At 54.8% G+C, this 18,478-nt stretch overlaps 1 protein-coding gene across 3 annotated transcripts in view; it reads right to left on the bottom strand.

Moving 5' to 3' along the window:
- Positions 1-18,478, bottom strand: part of DPP6 (dipeptidyl peptidase like 6) — a gene marked incomplete at its 5' end in the record, with an annotated part of 757,264 nt that overhangs the window by 147,770 nt on the left and 591,016 nt on the right. For all 3 annotated transcript variants that reach the window (XM_081284194.1, XM_081284192.1, XM_081284193.1), the window contains one exon: positions 8,353-8,434. In XM_081284194.1, coding sequence (XP_081140320.1) covers positions 8,353-8,434 — 82 coding nt within the window. The remainder of the gene's footprint in view (positions 1-8,352; positions 8,435-18,478) is intronic.

Raw genomic sequence — 18,478 nt, 5'->3', positions numbered from 1 at the left:
GAAATGTTCAATATTTCATGCTGAGTAAAGGGCATATGAGGGCTCAGTTTGAGAACCTTTACTTATAAAATACTTCATTAATATATAAAAATACACCTAAAATAAACAAACCCCAGTAAAACATAGAAAACTTTGGAAAATGTCTAGGTCACTCCCCGGGAAGGAGACACACAGCTGTATTTGTTCAACCACTCTCTAAAATGATCCAGCTCATCCCTCACGTGATTGACAGTCCAGCCTTCCAGAGGAGGAGTGCTTCACTCCATTTGGGGTTTAGTGTCTGCTTGGGGGCTGTAGCAGCTCTTTTATGGGCCCTGCAAAGATTTCTGGTGACAGTACTGGTTAGGTTAGAATACCACTCAGTTTTAGAATGCTCAGTATGGAGAAAGACAAGGGCATGAGGCTAACATCCCAGAAGCTGCATCAGGAGACACTGCCTCTGTGTACTGCCAAAGAGAATGTTCTTGTGGGTGGTCTTCAATACAGACAGCAGCATCCACTGTCATAATAACACTTGGAATTTTCAGGGCATTTAAAAGACCTTTCCCAGAGACTTGAGACAAGCCACTCTGGACACTGAACTCAGATTAGAGTTTGGTGCAGAGGGAAGGGTCAGGACAGTGGCACTTGGGTTTCAGTTACAATACCATCACCACATGACCTTGGTCAAATCCAACCATTAACTGAACTTGTGTTTTCTTACTGTTAAATGGAGATAATATGAGCAAAAGAGGCAATATCCAGTACAAGATTCCCAGCAAGAAGGCTAGACACTGAAAGACCTGAATCAAGGGTGGCAGTTATTGGTTATTTGTCCTGACCTATACAGCCACCCAGTGGGACCCTCTGTCTGGAATCCAGTGCTTCTGCTGCAACAGGCTGTCACTTCAGTATATGTGATGGCTTATGGCTTGATGGGAGAAAATTACACTAAAATGGTTGATATTGCATAAATCATGGGTGGATACAGACACTGACTCCTCACCCAGGGTTAGAAGAAAAAGAAAACAAACCAGTTTTGAAATATCCTGAACTGAACTTTGGGTAGAATGCATGAATCGGCCAGGACCTGTGCAGACGGCAGCTCGGCTGACACTGCCGGCTGATGTGAGAGGGGAGCTTCCCCGGGACGCTTTGAACCATGGTGCTCTTGTGTAAAACACGTCTTTGTTACAGGCCTTACTACTCAAAACAATCTCACATGGGCTTTGTTTTGTCACGACACTGGAGTTGTTGAGAAGCTCCCAAGTTTATTAAAGAGGCCACAGAGTCCAGGTGACTGCAGACACCCATGCCAGTGACACTCCAATGTGAGTGCAGAGCAGGGTCCCTGGGCTCCTGGTGCCCAGCCCCACCTCAGTCCTAGGGGACCAGACCTCACCTCTGAGGGGACTTCATGAGGGTCAGTCTCAGTTCCAGGCTGGAGGGTGCATATGAACAGCAGCCCATGAGGTCTGGCTCGTCCTTGTGACATTAAGAACCACGTCTCCCGGGGTGCCTGGGACCAAACAGGCCCTTCACCCTTGCACTCCCATGGCAAGCCAGGGGCTTCTGACCCTATCGTTCTGCTCAGCTCAGCCCACTCTCAACAGTCTTCAGAGTGAGAATTCACATCTTTAAGACCTTTTGTAGCACAGCAAACCTTTTAAGGAAAAATGTCTGGCTCAAGAACCTCGAGTTGCTCCATCTGAACAGCTGACTTAATCAACCCCCGACAAGTTGTTCCATCTTAAATCTTTTAGGTTAGGACATCAAGTTTTTCCAATTTCCATGGATTTTGAACATTACATCCATAAATCTGACATTTAATTTTACTTTTCCTCCTGGATATCATTCATTTAACAAGTATTTGTTGAGAACCTATATTCTGCTCAATACTGAGCAATAGGCCATGGAAGATAAAAACATAATGAGAAACACTCTTTGTCCTTGAACAGTCTGGGAAATAAAGTTATTCAAAAGCGAATGAGTTGAATAATAAAACAAAGAAGCATAAGATTAACTGCTACAGTAAGTGGGGCCGACAACACTTCAGCACTTTCGTGAACAAAAAGGCACGGTCATTCTGCACAGCAGAGGAGACAGAGCCTTGAGGCTGATTCCTGCCAATTGTGAAACTTTGCAGGAATTATTTTGAAGGTGTTCCCTCCCCGCAAATGGGAGAATTCCATAATCTACAAAGGACCGTTATGTGCACCCAGGAGAAAGAGCAGCAGACAGCAGAGCTGCCTGCCCACCTCTAACCCTGGAAACTTCTAAATGTCCAGGCCTGCTTCCTCTGTGGCTGCAGAGGCCACTCTGGCTCTCCCCGCCCAGACATGTGCAGGGCTATTTTGATGTATAGCTGCCTTGCTACGCTGGCTCAAGAGCCTATCAGTAAATGCACTCCTCCTTAATGCAGAACCCAGTCCTGCTTATGAACTCGCTTTGATAGATCATCCTGGAATTATCTAACCCAATACTGTGAGGCTGATGTAGGGCTCCCTTCTAAATCTGATTCCTCATCAGAAATAATCCCTGCTTTGGTGGCAATCACATTTAGGGAGCTCTGGCAAGGGAAAGGAGAGACTGACCCTCACAGACCTGGTGGACAGCCAGGCAGGCTCTGTTTCCAGCCCCAAAATACTTTTCCTTAATTTTGCTCAGGCTTAATGGTGAGTTCCATTATCACTTTTTTTTTTTTGAGTTAAGATGTTTGAAATAAATCTTAGTTATTTTTAAATATACATCACCTTGTACCTCATAAGTACATATAACTAGGATTTGTTAATTAAAAATTCTATGAGCTGGGCATGGTGGAGCACACCTGAAATCCCAGAGGCTTGGGAGGCTGAGGCAGGAGGATCGCAAGTTCAGAGCCAGCCTCAGCAACAGCAAGGTGCCAAGTGACTTGGTGAGACCCTGTGTCTAAATAAAATCCAAACTAGGGCTGGGGATGTGGCTCAGTAGTCAAGTGCCCCGAGCTCAATCCCTGGTACAAAGAATAAATTATATTAATGAGAAAAGACTGAGTTCCAGAAAAGCCCTCAAGGGTCTGTAGCCGAGCTGGGAAGAGCCCAGGACCCGTGCCATGAAAGACCCTGAGGGTGGGTGCTGGTCCTTCACGAGCATCTTCCCCACGAGGCGACCGAGCAGGGGCCGACTGAGTGAAGTCCTACATCTCATATCTGCCAATAAATTTTCCACTCCTTTCAATTTTAAATGGAAATACAATGTTGCTGCATCCAAGAACTTTTAGAAACAGGGAAATGCCCACAGCCTGACCAGCGAAATAATTATTTTGATGAATACAGGAGTCCAATCCTTTCCCACACACAAATGCACACCCAGCAGTTTATCTCGAGTCCTCACATGTGTTCCACGTTCTTCTAGTCCTCCTAGCCATATTTTTGAAGGGGCATTTTTTGAAATTTATTTTTAATGGATGCACACACCTGTACCTGCAGGTGGGGCACCTTGTGAGGTTTTGATATATGTGTGTATTGTGCAGTGTTCAAATTGGGGTGAGCGAATCTGTCTCCTGGAACCCTGGTCATTTCCTTGTGGTGAATCTATGCCGAATCCTTTCTCCTGGCTTCTTGGTGTGTCCAGTGCCTCACAGTCGCTCAGTGCCCACCAGCCTTACTCCTGGGGTCTCATTAAGACGAGACTGCCGACCACCTTGTCCCCATCCCTCCCAGCCTCTGGAGACAGCATCCCACTCTCAGCTTCTCTGACTTCCACCTCTGGAGACAGCATCCTGCTTCTCCCTGGGAGTGAGGCTGCGCAGTTCTTGTCTCTCTGTGCCTGGCTGATCTCACTTAAAACCATGTCTTCTGGTCCCATCCATGTTGTCACAAATGATGGGCTTTCATTCCTTTTCACGGATGAACAGTATTCCACTGTGTGTGGGGGGCACGATTTCTTTATCCACATGTCCACTGGTGCACACTCAGGGGGATCCCGTTTCCTGGCTGTTTTGTATTGTGCTACAGTGAACACGGAGGTGTAGCTGTGTCTTCAACGCATCGATTTTATTTCCTTGGATACGTGCCCAGGAGGGGGCCTGCTGGTTGTACGGTAGCTGTCTTTTCAAACTCCCAGAACCTCCATGCCGTTTTCCATGACCACTCTTACGACTCAGCTTTTGTCTTCTGAATCCCTGCATCTTCAGAGAGATGGTTGGCAGCAGGAAGGAGCTTCTGCAGCCATTTCCTGACTCCTAGTTCTTTAACTGATCATCCGGTCGCTGCTATGCGACCCCATCCTTCAGGTTAATTACCAAAAACGTGGCTTATTTACTTGAGTGCAGGGATGTGAAGCTGATTTAGCCCCGCAGAGCCCTGCAGCAGAACACGTCGCGCTGCCTCTGAAGGGCCCTTGGTAGGGCTAGTAAATCACTCACCGAACTGTCTCCATCCATTATCTGGGGACACGTAGGGCGATTTCCATCCCTGGATATTAATTTCTTGGCTACTGTCATGGACTTCAGTGCCCGTAACGAATGTTTTTACAATGAATACCAAATTAACCCAAATTGATCAGAAGCCTTTATAAGTCATTAATGGACGTCACTCGAGTCTGGTCCTCGGCAGGCATAGGACATTTCACTAAATACTCTCCTCTCGCTGGAAACAGAGCTCTCTCCCCCTTGCCAGATTTGTCAACCTTAGTACGATGCTCCCTGCCCTGCTGTCTCCAATGTAGATCTGTCTGAGCATTGGTGCCCCAGGAAGGCTGCCCAGGGGGCAGGGCTTGTCCCGCTTCTCGTCCCCCTGGTGGCTGCCACAGGAGGCTGCTGATCACAGAAGCTGCCCGGGCTGAGTGCAGATGCGGTGGTGCTGCCCACTGGACCCTTCTGTCTGTGCTTCGTGGCAGCCTGGACTGTGGTGCCTTCCCAGGCCCAAGGTCTTGGTTAAAAAGGAGAGCATCACACATGGCCAGGTCCCACCGCCCAGGGCCCACGGTGATGGGCCACACCAGCTTCAGAGTGCATGAAGATGATGGGTGGAAGGGCTAGGGCCACTCTGAGGGTGGCCCTGAGAGAGCCAGGCCAAGGGCAGGAAGCGCAGCCACCTGTCTCCAGAGGTGCGAGTGTTCAAAACAGGGAACAGACAGGCGGGAGAAGGTGAGACACACAGGTTACTCCAGGGATGGCCTTCGGGGCTTCACCTTAGCTGGCTGACCGGCCCTGCTGCTGGCCATCGCCATGACATTCCAGAGAGCTCTGGGTGCTGGGAACATGTGGGCATCCAGGGTGTCCTTCTCAGACCCCAGGACAGCACCATCTTAACCATTTAGAGACACAGGGTTTCAATGCTGACTCCCAGCTCCCGGGACCCATGATTTCCCTGGAAGACTGTTCCAGGTCTAACTGCCGTATCAGCAAGGCAGTTCTTCCTGATGTCTGGCCTGCAGCCTCTGGTCTGGGTAAACAATGCTTAACTGTCTCTTCCTGTCTCAGGACATCATGGTGGCCTTTCATGCCCTGGGAGATCATACGCAGGTGGCTTCCCTCGCTCACCCCACCACAGCTGCCATGGGCCTCCTGCTCCTCGGGAGATGGCAGGTTCCTGGGTACCTCCTCCCCTTGCTCTTCATTTTTCACTTTCTGAGCTGTTGAATTTCCCCCAAAGGACTTATTAAGTGTGCTTCCCAAAGCTGCGCGTTCATCAGCATCAGGTGGCCAGCCAGCCAGAGAGGCCGTTCTGTCTGCCTCTGAGGTCTGAGTGTTCCGGAGGAGCCCAGCCTTGAGTCCCTAATGCTGTCTGTGCCGTGTGGCCTTCTCTGCAAAAATGTCCATCATTCTCATTTCCAAAGGGTAAATAATACCATGCGGCAAGTTCACATCTGTTCCCCTGAACAGTGCCACCACAGACCCGCTGGGCCTCGCTCACGGGCTGCAGAGGCCCCAGGGGCTTTCTCCACGTGCGTCCCAAGACAGAGGAGGCCACTGCCCCGTCCTCCAGGTTGGTCTGTCCCGTTAACCGTCTCCAGCAGAAGAGACGCCAGGGCATGAAGCGCTGTTTCTATGCCAAAGGATGGAGTCGTGACGCAGGGAGCAGGACGGCCACATGAAGTCACTCATGGGAGGCAGGACTCCAGGAGGCCAAGGACAAGGACCAGGCACCTGGGTCCCCAGCTCACACAGGCGCACAAAGAGGAGACAAGGAAGGGAGACGCAGCGTGCAGAACGCCTCTGGAGCTGTTCTGAACGTCGGGCCTTGTGCCCACGCAGGGTGGCTGAGGGCGGAGGGGGCTGTTTCTCATCTGCACTGTGTAACCTGCCACGTCATTCTCCTCTCCAGGCTCCGCCGACAGCGTCACCTCCTGGGCCTCTAGCAAGCCGAGTGAGTGGCCATCTGGTCACCAGCGAGAACAAGTGCCACCACAGACCCGCACGGGCCAGAGGCCGACTGCCCCGCGAGGCCCCTGCGCCCGTTCCTCCCGTCCTCCGGCAGGCACGGCCCCTCAGGAGGCCTCTCCACCCCTGGCACAACCTGAAGGTTGGACAAGCTCACCTGGGGGTAGGAGCCTCCCCAGGCACTGCGTAGAGGCACCAGAAGGGCGTGCCCTGAGCCGGCTCTTGGGACTCACAGGGCAGGGCCAAAGGCTGAAGTCACTCACTCAGCACGAGGAGGCTGTGGCCTCTGAAAGTCCCTGGGGACTTTGACTGCAGCTGAGCTGTCTGCTCCCTGAGGAGAATCACCCACTCAGGCCTGGCTCATCACCATGAGAGCAGATCGACTTGGGGAGCAACACTGACTTTCCAAAATAGAGCGGCCACCAGGGATTCGCTGCTTGCCGTCACTCTGGAGACCAGAGTTGGAGGCCTGCTCTCGATCACAGGTTTCATCTGCAGACGGAGCAGGCTCAGTGCTCCCGTCATCAGGGCAGTGGCCCTGGGCCAGGCCTTCCCAGGGGAGGAGGCCCCACAGAGGACAAGATCCAAGGCCAGGGTCAGTCAGTGGACCAGCCGCCCAGGTCCTCCCACCTTGCGTGACAGGACTTGCTGGGGCGCAGCCACGCCCCCTGACTCCTGCCGTCCTGTCTGGTGTGTGTCAGGACAGCATGGGGGACGGCTGTGGGGGGAGCCTTCAGGCTGCAAGGCCTGGACTCCTGGCCACAGGCCCCTGCTCAGCGCCCGGACACTCTTGTAACACATCCCGCTGCCTCTTAAATGCAGTATAAGGATGCCTAATAAAACCCCAAAGGCCAGGTAAGTTTAAAACTCAAAACCTCCAACTAGCACTAGCAACTAGTACCAACTAGCACCTTGGTACTCGGTCCAACATTAGCACTTGGTACTCAGTGACACTGGTCTCCTTGGAGTGGGAAGGAAGGGGACTTCCCGCACCATTAGGGCCATCCTGGCGTCTGTCCCAAGTTCTACTTGCCTCTCTGGGATTACTTCAGGCTTCGTGGTTTAGGCAAGATGTTAATCGATGAGCCAGTCTGTCCATGCTTTCATTCTTTACCTCAAAGAATAGCACAGGCACCAGTCCAGGCACGTCAGAGGACCCAGGTGAAGAGGGCAGTGCCCAGCAGAGGACCGGGCTGTCTACAGCCACGGGCAGCGTCTGGGACAAACAGTGGGAGGAGAGGGACCCCAGAGCGGGCTGCCTGGCAGCGTGTGCGGGGCTCGGGGGGTGGGGCCCTGCAGAGAAGTCAGCACCCATTTTGTTCTGAAGTCGTTTTTAGAGATTCAAGAGCTTTAAGAATGACACTGCCAACTTGAGTCAGCCCAGTGGCCTGTCCTGCCGGCCGAGGGGCCCCTGGAAGGGCAAGGGTCCCTCTGTGCAGTGGGCGGGGCTTGCAGACACCCCTGGTGTGAGAGTCGGTGAGGGGGGGTCCAGCCATCACATCCCTCGCCTGATCAGAGGCTGCTCACTGTAGGCTGCAGCCCAGCCAGTGGCCCAGGGGCTGTGGGGGACAGCGTCCAGGCCTGGACCCTACTCACAGCACTGCTGGGCCTTTCCACCACGCCGTGCTACCAGCTGCAGACTCTGCAACACCAGCTTTGCCAGTATGAGTGGATCCAGGATGTGAAGCCAAGGGGCTGGGGGGCTGAGGGGCTGGGGGCTTCTCCAGGGGAGAAGAGAACGAGAGGATGCCTGACAACTCACGGCCTCCTCCTCAGGAGGCCACCCTGTGGAGCCTCTAGGTACGGGTAAGGTGGGCTCTGCTGAGGGGATCCAGGGAACCAGGAGAGAGGCCAGTCCAGTTCTGTGAGCCTGCCTCCCACACTGACACGGCCTGGGCACCAAGCCCAGCTGGACCCGCACACTCACTCACACGCCAACCACATGCGGTCATCCGCTCACCCTGGAACACCCCGTCAGGATCAGACGTGCGACTGCTCGCGACTCTTACCAGCTGCTGGCCTTTGGGACCCCATCCTGCGTACTGAAGCTTCGCGTTGCTCACCTCCGGAGGGTCCAGACTCTGAGGGTCTCTGGAGACACAGACAGACAGAAACACAGACACAGTGGGAACCAGGAGTTGACCATGCCTTGGTTTTCACCCTCCAGCTCCTCCTCCTCCCCTCCCGAGGCGCGGACTCCAGGAGCTTCCTCTGCGTCTCAGATGCCATGTCTGGCCCACGCCCGAGGAGCTGCACGGCACACGTTTACACGGCGGTGACAGGTCACCCTCCTTCAACCCCAACCCCAATATCCACCCAGAGAAAACCTGCAGAGAGGTCTACCGACCAGTTTTTAAAATACCCAGGATGGTCAAGGCCAAGCCCGGACACACACAGCCCTGCGTGTCTCTCCCAGCCACACTGTCGCCTCGGGCCCTCCTGACAGCCGTCCTTCCTAGGCACAATTCCAGGTCATTCTGACTGTCTAAAAACCGTGTCTCAGGACGGGGTGCTCTGGGTGGAACTCTCAGAGAGGAAGAGGGGGGACAGAGGCAGGGGAGAGAAGGGGGACCGGAAGGTTTTGCCCTATCAAACATCACTAAAATGTTTCATTCTTCATTCACTGATACGCAAAATACCATGGCAACAGAGTCTTCTCCCTGTCCTTAAAGGTCATGATGAATGTAGGTTACAGGAAATTTTAAAAAAACAAACAATCCCTAATAACATCGCAAGTATTCAGCATCTCGGTGCTTTTTCTCTCGACTGCTGCCTTCAACATGCGGAAAAGATGACTCTGCATTTGCTCTGGATGACACGGGAGGAGTGGCACCTGCTCCCGCTGCACCGGCAGGCACGCAGTGGGCACTCTGCCTTGACATCGTATTTCCTTAGCTGAAGCTGGGGCTGTGACTGCGCTCATTCATCCCCAGAGAAAATGGTGGAATGGTCTTTGAGAAAAGAGGATGCTGGGTGTTAGGGGTGGTGTGAACAAAGGATGAGGCAAGAGGTGAAGGAGGGTGAAGCAGGTAAGGAAGGGGCAGGAATCAGGAGAGAACTCTGAACTCACCGCGGACCAATGTACAGAACAAAACAAAGAAACACATGAACAAAAACCACGCAGGAGGCAAAGTCTTGGGAAATCTTCCCTAGGTTCCTGGGCTTGGAGGGGTCCCAGATAAGGGGAGGCGCCTGGCCAGGTGGCCCTGGGGCACCTGGCAGAGGGGCTGGTCACTGCAGGTTGCAGATAGATTACTAAGAACCCTGACTTTTCTGTGCTTCAAATGTCTTTTTCATAAACGTGGGGGACATCCTGGGAGCTTGGTGTAGAGGAGCTATTTCTAAGGGCGATTCAGAACCTAGAGGCAAGATGGACTGATGGGTCTGACTATATGAAACACTGAAAATTTTGCATGGAAAAAAACATCGTAAACAAGAGCAGACTGATGCGCTGGGAATGTTCATAGCACATGCCAAAAGTCACTAATGCCCCAAATACTTAGAGGTCTCCAAGGGGGCCTCCAAAAATGGAGGACACAAAAGGCAAACATGATAAAAATCTGAGAACAAAGCAGGAACACACAATCCACAAAAAAGAAAGAAAAATGACCGTCAAACATGAAGAAGCACCCATAGAATTAGAGAAGCAGAAATCAAACCATATATTTCTCCCCTATAAGACTGGCCAGAGAAAGAGGGGCACAGAGAAGAATGTCACATGGTGCTGGCGAGGCTGCAGGGGAACAGGCTCTCTCATAACTTGCTGCTCACAGGGTTGGTGAGCTCGTGTTGGAGGGACACATCCAGGAGGGTACACCTCCAACAGCACAAGAGCACAGAGAGTTATGGTCATCCAACTTCATTTTTCTTTATAAACATTGGAAACAATATGTGGTTGGATAAACTACACAGCATCCTTCTCTCTTAGGGAGTACTAAGGTGGCAGGAGGGTGGCAGAGAGCAGAGGCTGGGAGGGTGGGTCCGACAGAGGGTGACCCAACACTGTACAGAAGGTGTCCTGCAAAACCACGCTGAAGGGCCCCGGCAGCAATGGCCGGCCACGGGCCACTCGGGGAGGCAGATCTTGACGGGGCACCGTGACACTGCAGATGAGAAGAACCGTGGATAGATCTACAGTCAAGGGAGCAAACGTGCTGCTCTCAGGGGTGGGGTTTTCAAATCTGAAACCAAATGTCTGAACCCGAGAATCCCACCACCAGGGAAGCGCGGAGGCCACGGTGGACCTTCTGACGGCGGGAGGGAAACTCCGAGGGGAGGCGCAGGTTGCCCGAGTAAGAGGTATCCGGGTAAACAGATGGTGTTTAATGCACGTACAGCTAGATTCCACACACACGTGTCCCTGTGTTAAGGTACACACCTGTCCCTGTGCCGCCCTCCACGAGGCCGAGAAGCAGGGACACCTGAGCAATGAGCACCGTGGAGGACCAGACCTTGGTCTCTAAACACCCTCATCCAGTACGAGGAGGCAGGCCCCTGGGCAGGTGCACGGGAGGCAGGGGAGGTGCAGGAGGCGCTGGGCGTCTTGTGGGTCAGAAAATGAGGAGGCACTCCAACGGGATGGGAGAAAGAATGCGCTGCTGAGCGAAGGGATTCCCAACAGCCAAGTCCAACCCTGGAAGGACAGTGACCTTCACAGTAGGGGCCTGACCTTGGAGCAGGCATCCCGCGTTCACTCCAACCTGGACAAGTGGCCACGCCAGCCACGGGCAGGAGAGCACCGTCCTCCTGTAGGTGAGTGAGCGCGAGGGGCGATGGCCACCCAGTCCCTCCCGCTACCAGCACAGAGGCCGGGCCCCTGGTGGAGGCTGGAATCAGAGGTCGGCTCCGTCTCAGCCTTTCCCCAAGACCCCTGGCAACTGCCAGGCAGAGACGTCCCACAAGCCAGCCACCAGGAGCCAAGCGGCTGTCACGGGACGCCCTGGGAAGGACAGAGGCGCCGACCCAAACACCCCCTCCCCCACACACGGGAGACACCTGAGAACCCAAACTGAGGGCCACTCTTCAGAGTGACTGACCAGTTCTCTCTGAAAGTCATGGGGTCCTGGAGGACCAGGGGGACGGGGGAGGGGGCGGATGGTGCGAGGGCCATGGGGTCCTGGGACGGGGGAGGGGCCTGGCGGAGGTGGGAGGGCGCCCCGGGGGACAAGCCACCTCCACACCCCGAGGGCAGCCTTTTATAGAGTCTAGAATTGTCCAGAATAAAAAGTCAAATCCTGTCCCCACCTTCTGTCTCGTGGGCTCTGAGGCCTGTCATGGAGACGGTGAAGAGTGGGTCCCTCCCTCTCGACACCCCGCCGTCTTGGCAGCAGAAGTGACCACCTCTGGCACAGCGTGGGCACTGGACACCCGCCTCTGAAGACTGGAGCCACCTGGGGTGAGGGCGGCTCTCAGCCAGGTCCGGAGGCCAGCCCGGCCCACCTCGGCCTGCCCCGTGGGGTTTCCAGGCCCCGAGGGCAGAGGAGGCAGCAGGCGACGGCTGGACCCCGCTGCCACCGCTTTGTCAGACTGTTCTGAGCGTCTGCGGTGAGCAGGGGCTCACGGCCACGCACCCTGACCCGGGAGGCTCCCTCCTGGGAACCGGCATCTGAGGGGCAGACAGCCCCAGGGCCTGCAGGGCCAGCCTCACACTGCGGTGGGCAGGGGTCCCCGCCCTGCTGCCCCTCGCCCCGAGGAATCCAGCCGTGAACACAAGGCTTCAGTCTCTGCGTCGGGGATCAGAGGGGGCGGGCTGGGGTCCCACTGGATCGTGTCTCAGGAAGGAAAGCCTGCAGGAGGGACGGCTGCCAGTCCTCTGCTTGTCCGGGGGGTGCTACCCAGGCAGGCCCTGCTCTGCGGCCCTGGGGTGGCCCCAGTGGCCACGGCAGGAGGCTGAGGGTCCCAGGACCGTCACCGCTTCCCTCTGCGGTGGCCACATGTGCCGCCTCCCAGCTCCCCCTCCTTGGCCTCACCTCAGCCAACCTCTGCACGCGCCCAGCCCGGGCTTCTCCAGGACCCGCTGCCAGGCCCTGCTCTGCTCGCTCTCCCACACTGTGCTGCCTGTCCTTCCTCCTGGCCCCTCTCTGTCCAAGCCAGGGCTTCCTGTCCCCAAGTGGGCCACCGTGGCCTTTCCTTTCCACTAGCCTTCTTGGGACATCTTTATTAAGTTAATAGGCTTTTTAAAAATTTTAATTATTATTATTTTTGGTACCAGGGATAGAACTCAGGGGCACCTGACCACTGAGCCACATCCCCAGCCCTATTTTGTGTTTGATTGAGACAGAGTCTCACTGAGTTGCTTAGCACCTGGCTTTTGCTGAGGCTGGCTTTGAACTCAGGATCCTCCTGCCTCAGCCTCCCGAGTCACTGGGATCACAGGCTTGTGCCACTGTGCCCAGCAGGCTCTATTTTTTAAAAACAGTTTTTACAGAAACTCTGAACAAAGTACGGTTTCCATGCATCCCCTCCCCCCACCCTGGGTCTCCTGAATCATCTACGGGCGCCTCCGCAGTGCACTGGGGACGATGACGAGCCAGTCTGACACGGGATCGCTCAGGAATGCCTGGTTCCCTTGGGCGCACTCCGCCGCTGAGCACCTCCCTGGGTTTGCACAGCGTCATGGAAAGGGCTCCCCCGCGCTCCACCTGACCTCCCTGCCCATTGGCTCCTGCCAACATGGCCTTCCCACGTGCCACAGTCCTGCCTGCCCTACAAGTGCCACCTCCTGCCTGGCCGGAGGCTTCCCTCCATGAAGGGTTCGCATCCAGGCCCGTGAACAGCCTCTGCGGCTGGGCCTGTGTGCCTCCTCACTCCTCCCCTTCCCCGAGGCCATTCTGTCACCCACACACAGAGAAACAGAATGACCAACCCTCTGTCACAGCGTCCCCATCCTCCGACCTGCCCCTGCCCACCTGCTGCCCACTCAGACATTGTTTCAGAAATATCATTTATTAAATGATGAACCTCTAATAACAGTCTTCTCAGTTCCTTCTGCCTAGTAGACATCACTGGAACCGACCCAGAACAGAAGGAGGAGGATCCACAAGGATCCCCGTTGTACGAGACGAGGAACGACGTCCCCAGCACCGACCACCACTGGCAGTTAGCACAGGAACCGCGAAGCCGCCCCTGGTCGAGAATATCAGTGGGCTGAGAGTGGTGTCTGCACACGTGGACCGGGCACTGATCAAGTCCGCCTCCCTCACCCCGCCTTCTGCCCCTTCCAACCTCTGGCAATCACTGCTCTGTGACGTGTGACACAGAACTTCCCACGGTCCTTGTCTCCTGTGTCTGACTCCCTCCACTTAACAGCCCCCTCCATCCACTGTGCTGGAATGGCAGGATTTCATTCTTCTTTAGGGCTGAATAATGCTCCACTGGGCACATGTGCCACATTTTCTTTATCCTTTCCTCTGCTGACCTGTCCCTGGGCTGACCCTGCACCCTGGTTATTGTGGACAATGCTGCAGCAGACCCTGGCGTGCAGACATCCCTCTGCTGTGCTGATTTCCTGCGGAGACACAGACCTGGTGTCTCCAGACTTCTCAGTAAGAGTCCTGACCCAGGGACTCCTGAGGAAGTCCTGCTTGGTGGAACCCAGTCTCCCTCCGACAAGCCCGGGCCAGCCTCCCTCGGGGACCACAGCAGCGCCCCCCAGGTAGTCCAAGCCACAGTCCATCTCCACCACGCACTGGGCTGTTCTGACATGCTCCGGCGTGTGTGGTGCGTGAGAGAGAGACAGGTAGAGCTCGGGCTGCGGAGGCCCCGGGCTGGTCTGTGCCCTTCCACCACTCCCCTCCCTTTTCACTTATTCATTTACTCTGAAGAATCCATAGCAGGCTGGTGAGGGATCACCTGTGGGTGGAGATGGACTGGTGAAAAATGATTCAGGAAGAATGAAATGATCGGGACTTGGCATATCTCAGAATAAACATGCACTCCATTCTGATTTTGCTTATTTGAGCAATAAACAAAACAAGGCATAAATCATGTGGAAATCTGAAGAGTGAATTAGTGCAGCAAACTCTACTCATTTATCTTCTAAGCTATTTTGAGTGATTGAAAAGCTTCCTAAAGACTACAGCTTTGGGGGGGAATAAAGTTAAAAATTGCTTTTCTGGCTCTTAAGCTTTCATGGCTAAAGGCATAGAAAGCAGCATTTCAATGTCAATATGCGTGTGCTCATTTTCCTGTGTACCCAGCACAGTGGGAGACAGAGGAAGGCAGACATGCCCCAGCCCAAGACAAGTGCCCTGCAAATAGGTGCTCAATAAATACTAACGGAACCAGTAGAGAGATGGGTGGATTATAAATAGGATCCAGTCTAATCTCCAGTTATGGATTGGTTAGGGTCAGTAACCCCTGAATTCACGCAGCGCTCAGAGATCCATGCTACCCTTTTTGAGGTATGTCTTAAGTGATGCATTTAAATTCTTAAGGGCAGGAAGCCCATTGGCATGAATACTTCCCCAAGTGGCCAACAGCTGAGGCCGCAGACACGGCTAACTCCATGGCCCGTCTGTACCCTAGGCTGCCCCAGAGTTCCCCTCCTCCTGCCCGGCCCGGGTGCAGGCGTAGAGCTGGGACATCCTCACTGGAAGTGCCACGGTGGCTCCTCCCACTATGCCCCCCCCCCCCCCCCCCCCCCGTCATGGCATGCTGACCTGCCACAGGCCCAGAGGCACCGGGTCCACCCAACAGTGGGCTGAAACCTCTGGAATAAACCTTTCCTCTTTTAAAGAGAGGTCATCCTCGGGGCTAGGTGCACAGCGACAGGAGGCCAACACAGAGGCCATGGCTGCAGGCCTGGTGGATGCACTGAGGCTCGGGCTGTGTGGTTTAGGGGACACATTGCATGGTGTGAGGAGAACAGTAAGTCAGGAGGAGGAGGACGGAGTGAGAGAGGAGGGAGAGGAAGTGGGTGCAGTGGGGCAGGGAGGGTCCACCGCCTCTAGGGCTGCACAAGTCTGGGACTCAGGGTCAGGCTCTGCATCCAGTGCCCTCTTCTTGGCCCCACCTCCCAGGCCTGCTTTCACAGAGTGCACCGGTCAGCGTGGCAAGCAGCAGAACATTCCCATAGGCGAGACAGCACTGGGGCCGCCCGTGCCCCCTCCGACTCTGAGAGGAGTCCTGTGGCCTTTCTTGACTCACGTGGGCTGGGTCCCCACGGTGGCCGTTCTCAAGCTCTGGACAAATCACTTAACCTCCCTGAACCTCTGTTTGCGTCTCTGTGGGGCAGGGTCACTCCTCGTTGGCTTGTGTGAGGATTAAATGAGAGTCTGACTGCTCAGCACAGCACCTGGATCCTGGAGTCAGCCTGCAAGTGCCACTGCTTTGGGGCTGCTGCTGCTAATGATGGGCACAGGGGGTGGAGGGGGCGCGTGTGATTCGCTGTTCTAGCTCCTCCACTGTCCCTGCTCTGCCTCCTTGGAGGCACTGGGGCACCTGCCACCTCAGGAACCAGGTGGACAGACAGGGGTCCACCCCTGCCCTGGATGGGCTCCTCTGCAAAGGTGCCTCAGGTTTCCTGGTGGTGAGTGGCCATGGGTGGGTCTGCTCCCCTCCTCCCAGGACTCAGAGGATCCCCCGTGAGTCAGGGGCAGAGGGCTGGGAGCAGTGGTGTATGGCGGGCCGTGCTGCTCCCCAGAAGGATGGCTGCCTCTCCCAGGGGAGTGGCCACTGCTTTCAGCCCCTCCCTTCACGCTTTTGACCAATTTGCCTGGGGCCAGTCTGCAGACGCCAGCTGGATGCAGGGGAATGTGCTCACACCCTGAACTCCAGGTGTGGAAATGCGCGAGGCTGCACCCTGGCCCAGCTGAAGAGCAGCCCCTGGGGTTCAGGGGTGCTCTGACCACAGGGGCGGCCCTGGCTCTCAGCAGGAGCTGGGGATGCAGGGCACTCGCCAGGCCAAACCTGAGGGCAGCTACACGCGCAGGAAGGCGCTCCTGGCTCTGGCCCTGGCCCTGACGACGTCCCACCTCATCGAGAGCTGCGTCTGTTTTCCCGAGGACAATCATGAGGCCCTTCAAGGAATCATTTTAAAAATTTCAACTTAACTGTGCATATTGGTGCAAAAAAAAAAAAAAGGCCTGAACTCAGGGATGATGAATGGGACTGAAGAAAAGTAGAGAGAAGCCAGTCCGCCCCGGAGCTCTGCAGCTCAGGTAGGGGATGAAGAAACAGAGACCGGAACAGAGCTCACAGCCCAGAAGAGAGCCCAGAGCGACGCTGCAGCCAGCCAGTAGGCAGCCAGCAGGACGGGGGCAGGGCTGCTCGGCGACCTCGTCCTCCTCCCCGCGTCCTGGTCCTGGGTCCTGGCACCGGCTGGCGTGCTTGCAGCTGCAGAGAAACCGTAGTGCTGGAAGATTCCACTGCCTTTCAAGATGGCGTCCTGCTCGCTGACAGCCTCTTCGTCCTCCAGCTCTGGCCTGCTGAGCCTTTCTGTTGATCTTACCTAATTTGGGACCTTGTTAGAAGAAAAGGGCCTGAGACAGTCTTGTTACCTGAGGGTGCATGAGGGTGCCCTGGGCTGAGGGCTGGCAGCTGCAGCTGCAGGGAGCTGGGAAGGACAATGCTGGCCCGGGGTCTCCTCCATGGCCAGAGTTAGTCGCCTGGTCCCTTCCCATCTGTAAATTGTGAAGGCTGGACCTGGAATCATGCTGAGATGATTAATGTCACTGAAGCAATTTGGAGAGAAGGCTCAGTCCTTACAGACAGAAGCCTTCCGCAGCTGTGCAATTTGGGCGCGCACTGACACAATGAGGCCCCTGTGATATGCGGAGATGGACGTCCGACTCACTTGGCCCCAGCTCCGGGTGATGCTCCAATCACTAACAGCCAACACCGTGCGCTTAAGTGCGGCCAGTTGGAGGGGACAGAGGTACTGGGGAGTGAACTCCAGAAAAAAAGAGCAGAACTCTCACAGGCGTTGACAATGCAGGTTCCAACCTGCACCTAGCGACTCAAGGACGTGGCGCCGCCCGTCTAACAGGGTGAGTGTGGTCTCGCCAACCACACAGACCATACAGAAGGGGCTCAAACCACATCAACTACACAAAAAGGGCTGGGGATCCTGGAGAATCAGAAGGGTTTTCTTTTTCCCCAGTGATCCACAGTACCTAGGGTAGTACTGGTACTTAGTATAATACAGAATCTAGTGAAATACAGGTACTTACTGCAATACGAAGCCTAAGGCAAAACTGGCACCTAGTACAATAATGGGGCCTAGTGCAATACTAGTACCTAGTATAATATTGGTATCTAGTGCAGCACTGGTACCCAATGCGGTAAGGTACTTAGTGTCATATGAAGCCTAATGCAAGACTAGCAGCTAGTGTAATATTAGTACCTTGTGCAGAACTAGTATTTAGTGCAGTACCAGTACCTAATATAGCACAGGTACTTAGGAAGCTGTCAGTGTGTATGCTTCAGGGTCCTCAGAGCTCCTACAAGCATTTTAACGGAAGTTTGCCCTAGGGCAACAATGTGATGAACATGAGTTAGGAAGTACTTGACCTTCATGTTAGCCAATGGGAACTTGGCTGTCCAAACCCTGTGTTTATAAAAAGGTTAACTCCCAGAACTTCTGTCCCCTTACGATGTAGAAAAGACATACAGGGTTAAACACTTCCCCCATCTGGACAAGACTCTGGCCTCTTCTGATCCGAGTGCTCTGGACACGGTGGCACCTGCAGGCCAGTGTGTGACTGACACCCTGGCAATTCTGCCATCATCCCCTCAAGGGAGCCCTGGGCTTTCTGCCCTTGTCCGGGAAGTGGGCCTTCTCCGTGAGGACAGGCACAGCTGTCCTCTCCTGAGCTGTCCACAGCAGGTGTCTGTAGAGGTACCTGTTGGTTCAATAGGCAGCTGGGGCTGTGCACTGTGCAAGCCACTGGCCTCCCAGGGAGGCCCAGCAGCACCTACCGTCTCTTTCATGGTGGTGAAGATATAAGGAAAGGTGGATGAAGAAGTCAGAAAAAAATTATCATGCCCCTCCAAGAACGGCTGCTTCCTGACCGTGGCCAGCCTGAGCTGCAGACCCTGATGTCCAAAGACTGTTTCCTGCAGCCTAGGCCTCTAGCCCATCCAAGTACAGTGGCTCTGAGCTCACCCCTTAAACCGTGAAGCAATAGAGCGAGT

Source organism: Spermophilus citellus (assembly GCF_964194105.1).
Source record: "Spermophilus citellus genome assembly, chromosome: 3".
Classification (NCBI taxonomy): Eukaryota; Metazoa; Chordata; class Mammalia; order Rodentia; family Sciuridae; genus Spermophilus; species Spermophilus citellus.
Note: the sequence above shows the minus strand (reverse complement) of the source record. Positions and strands in the feature narration are given on the sequence as shown.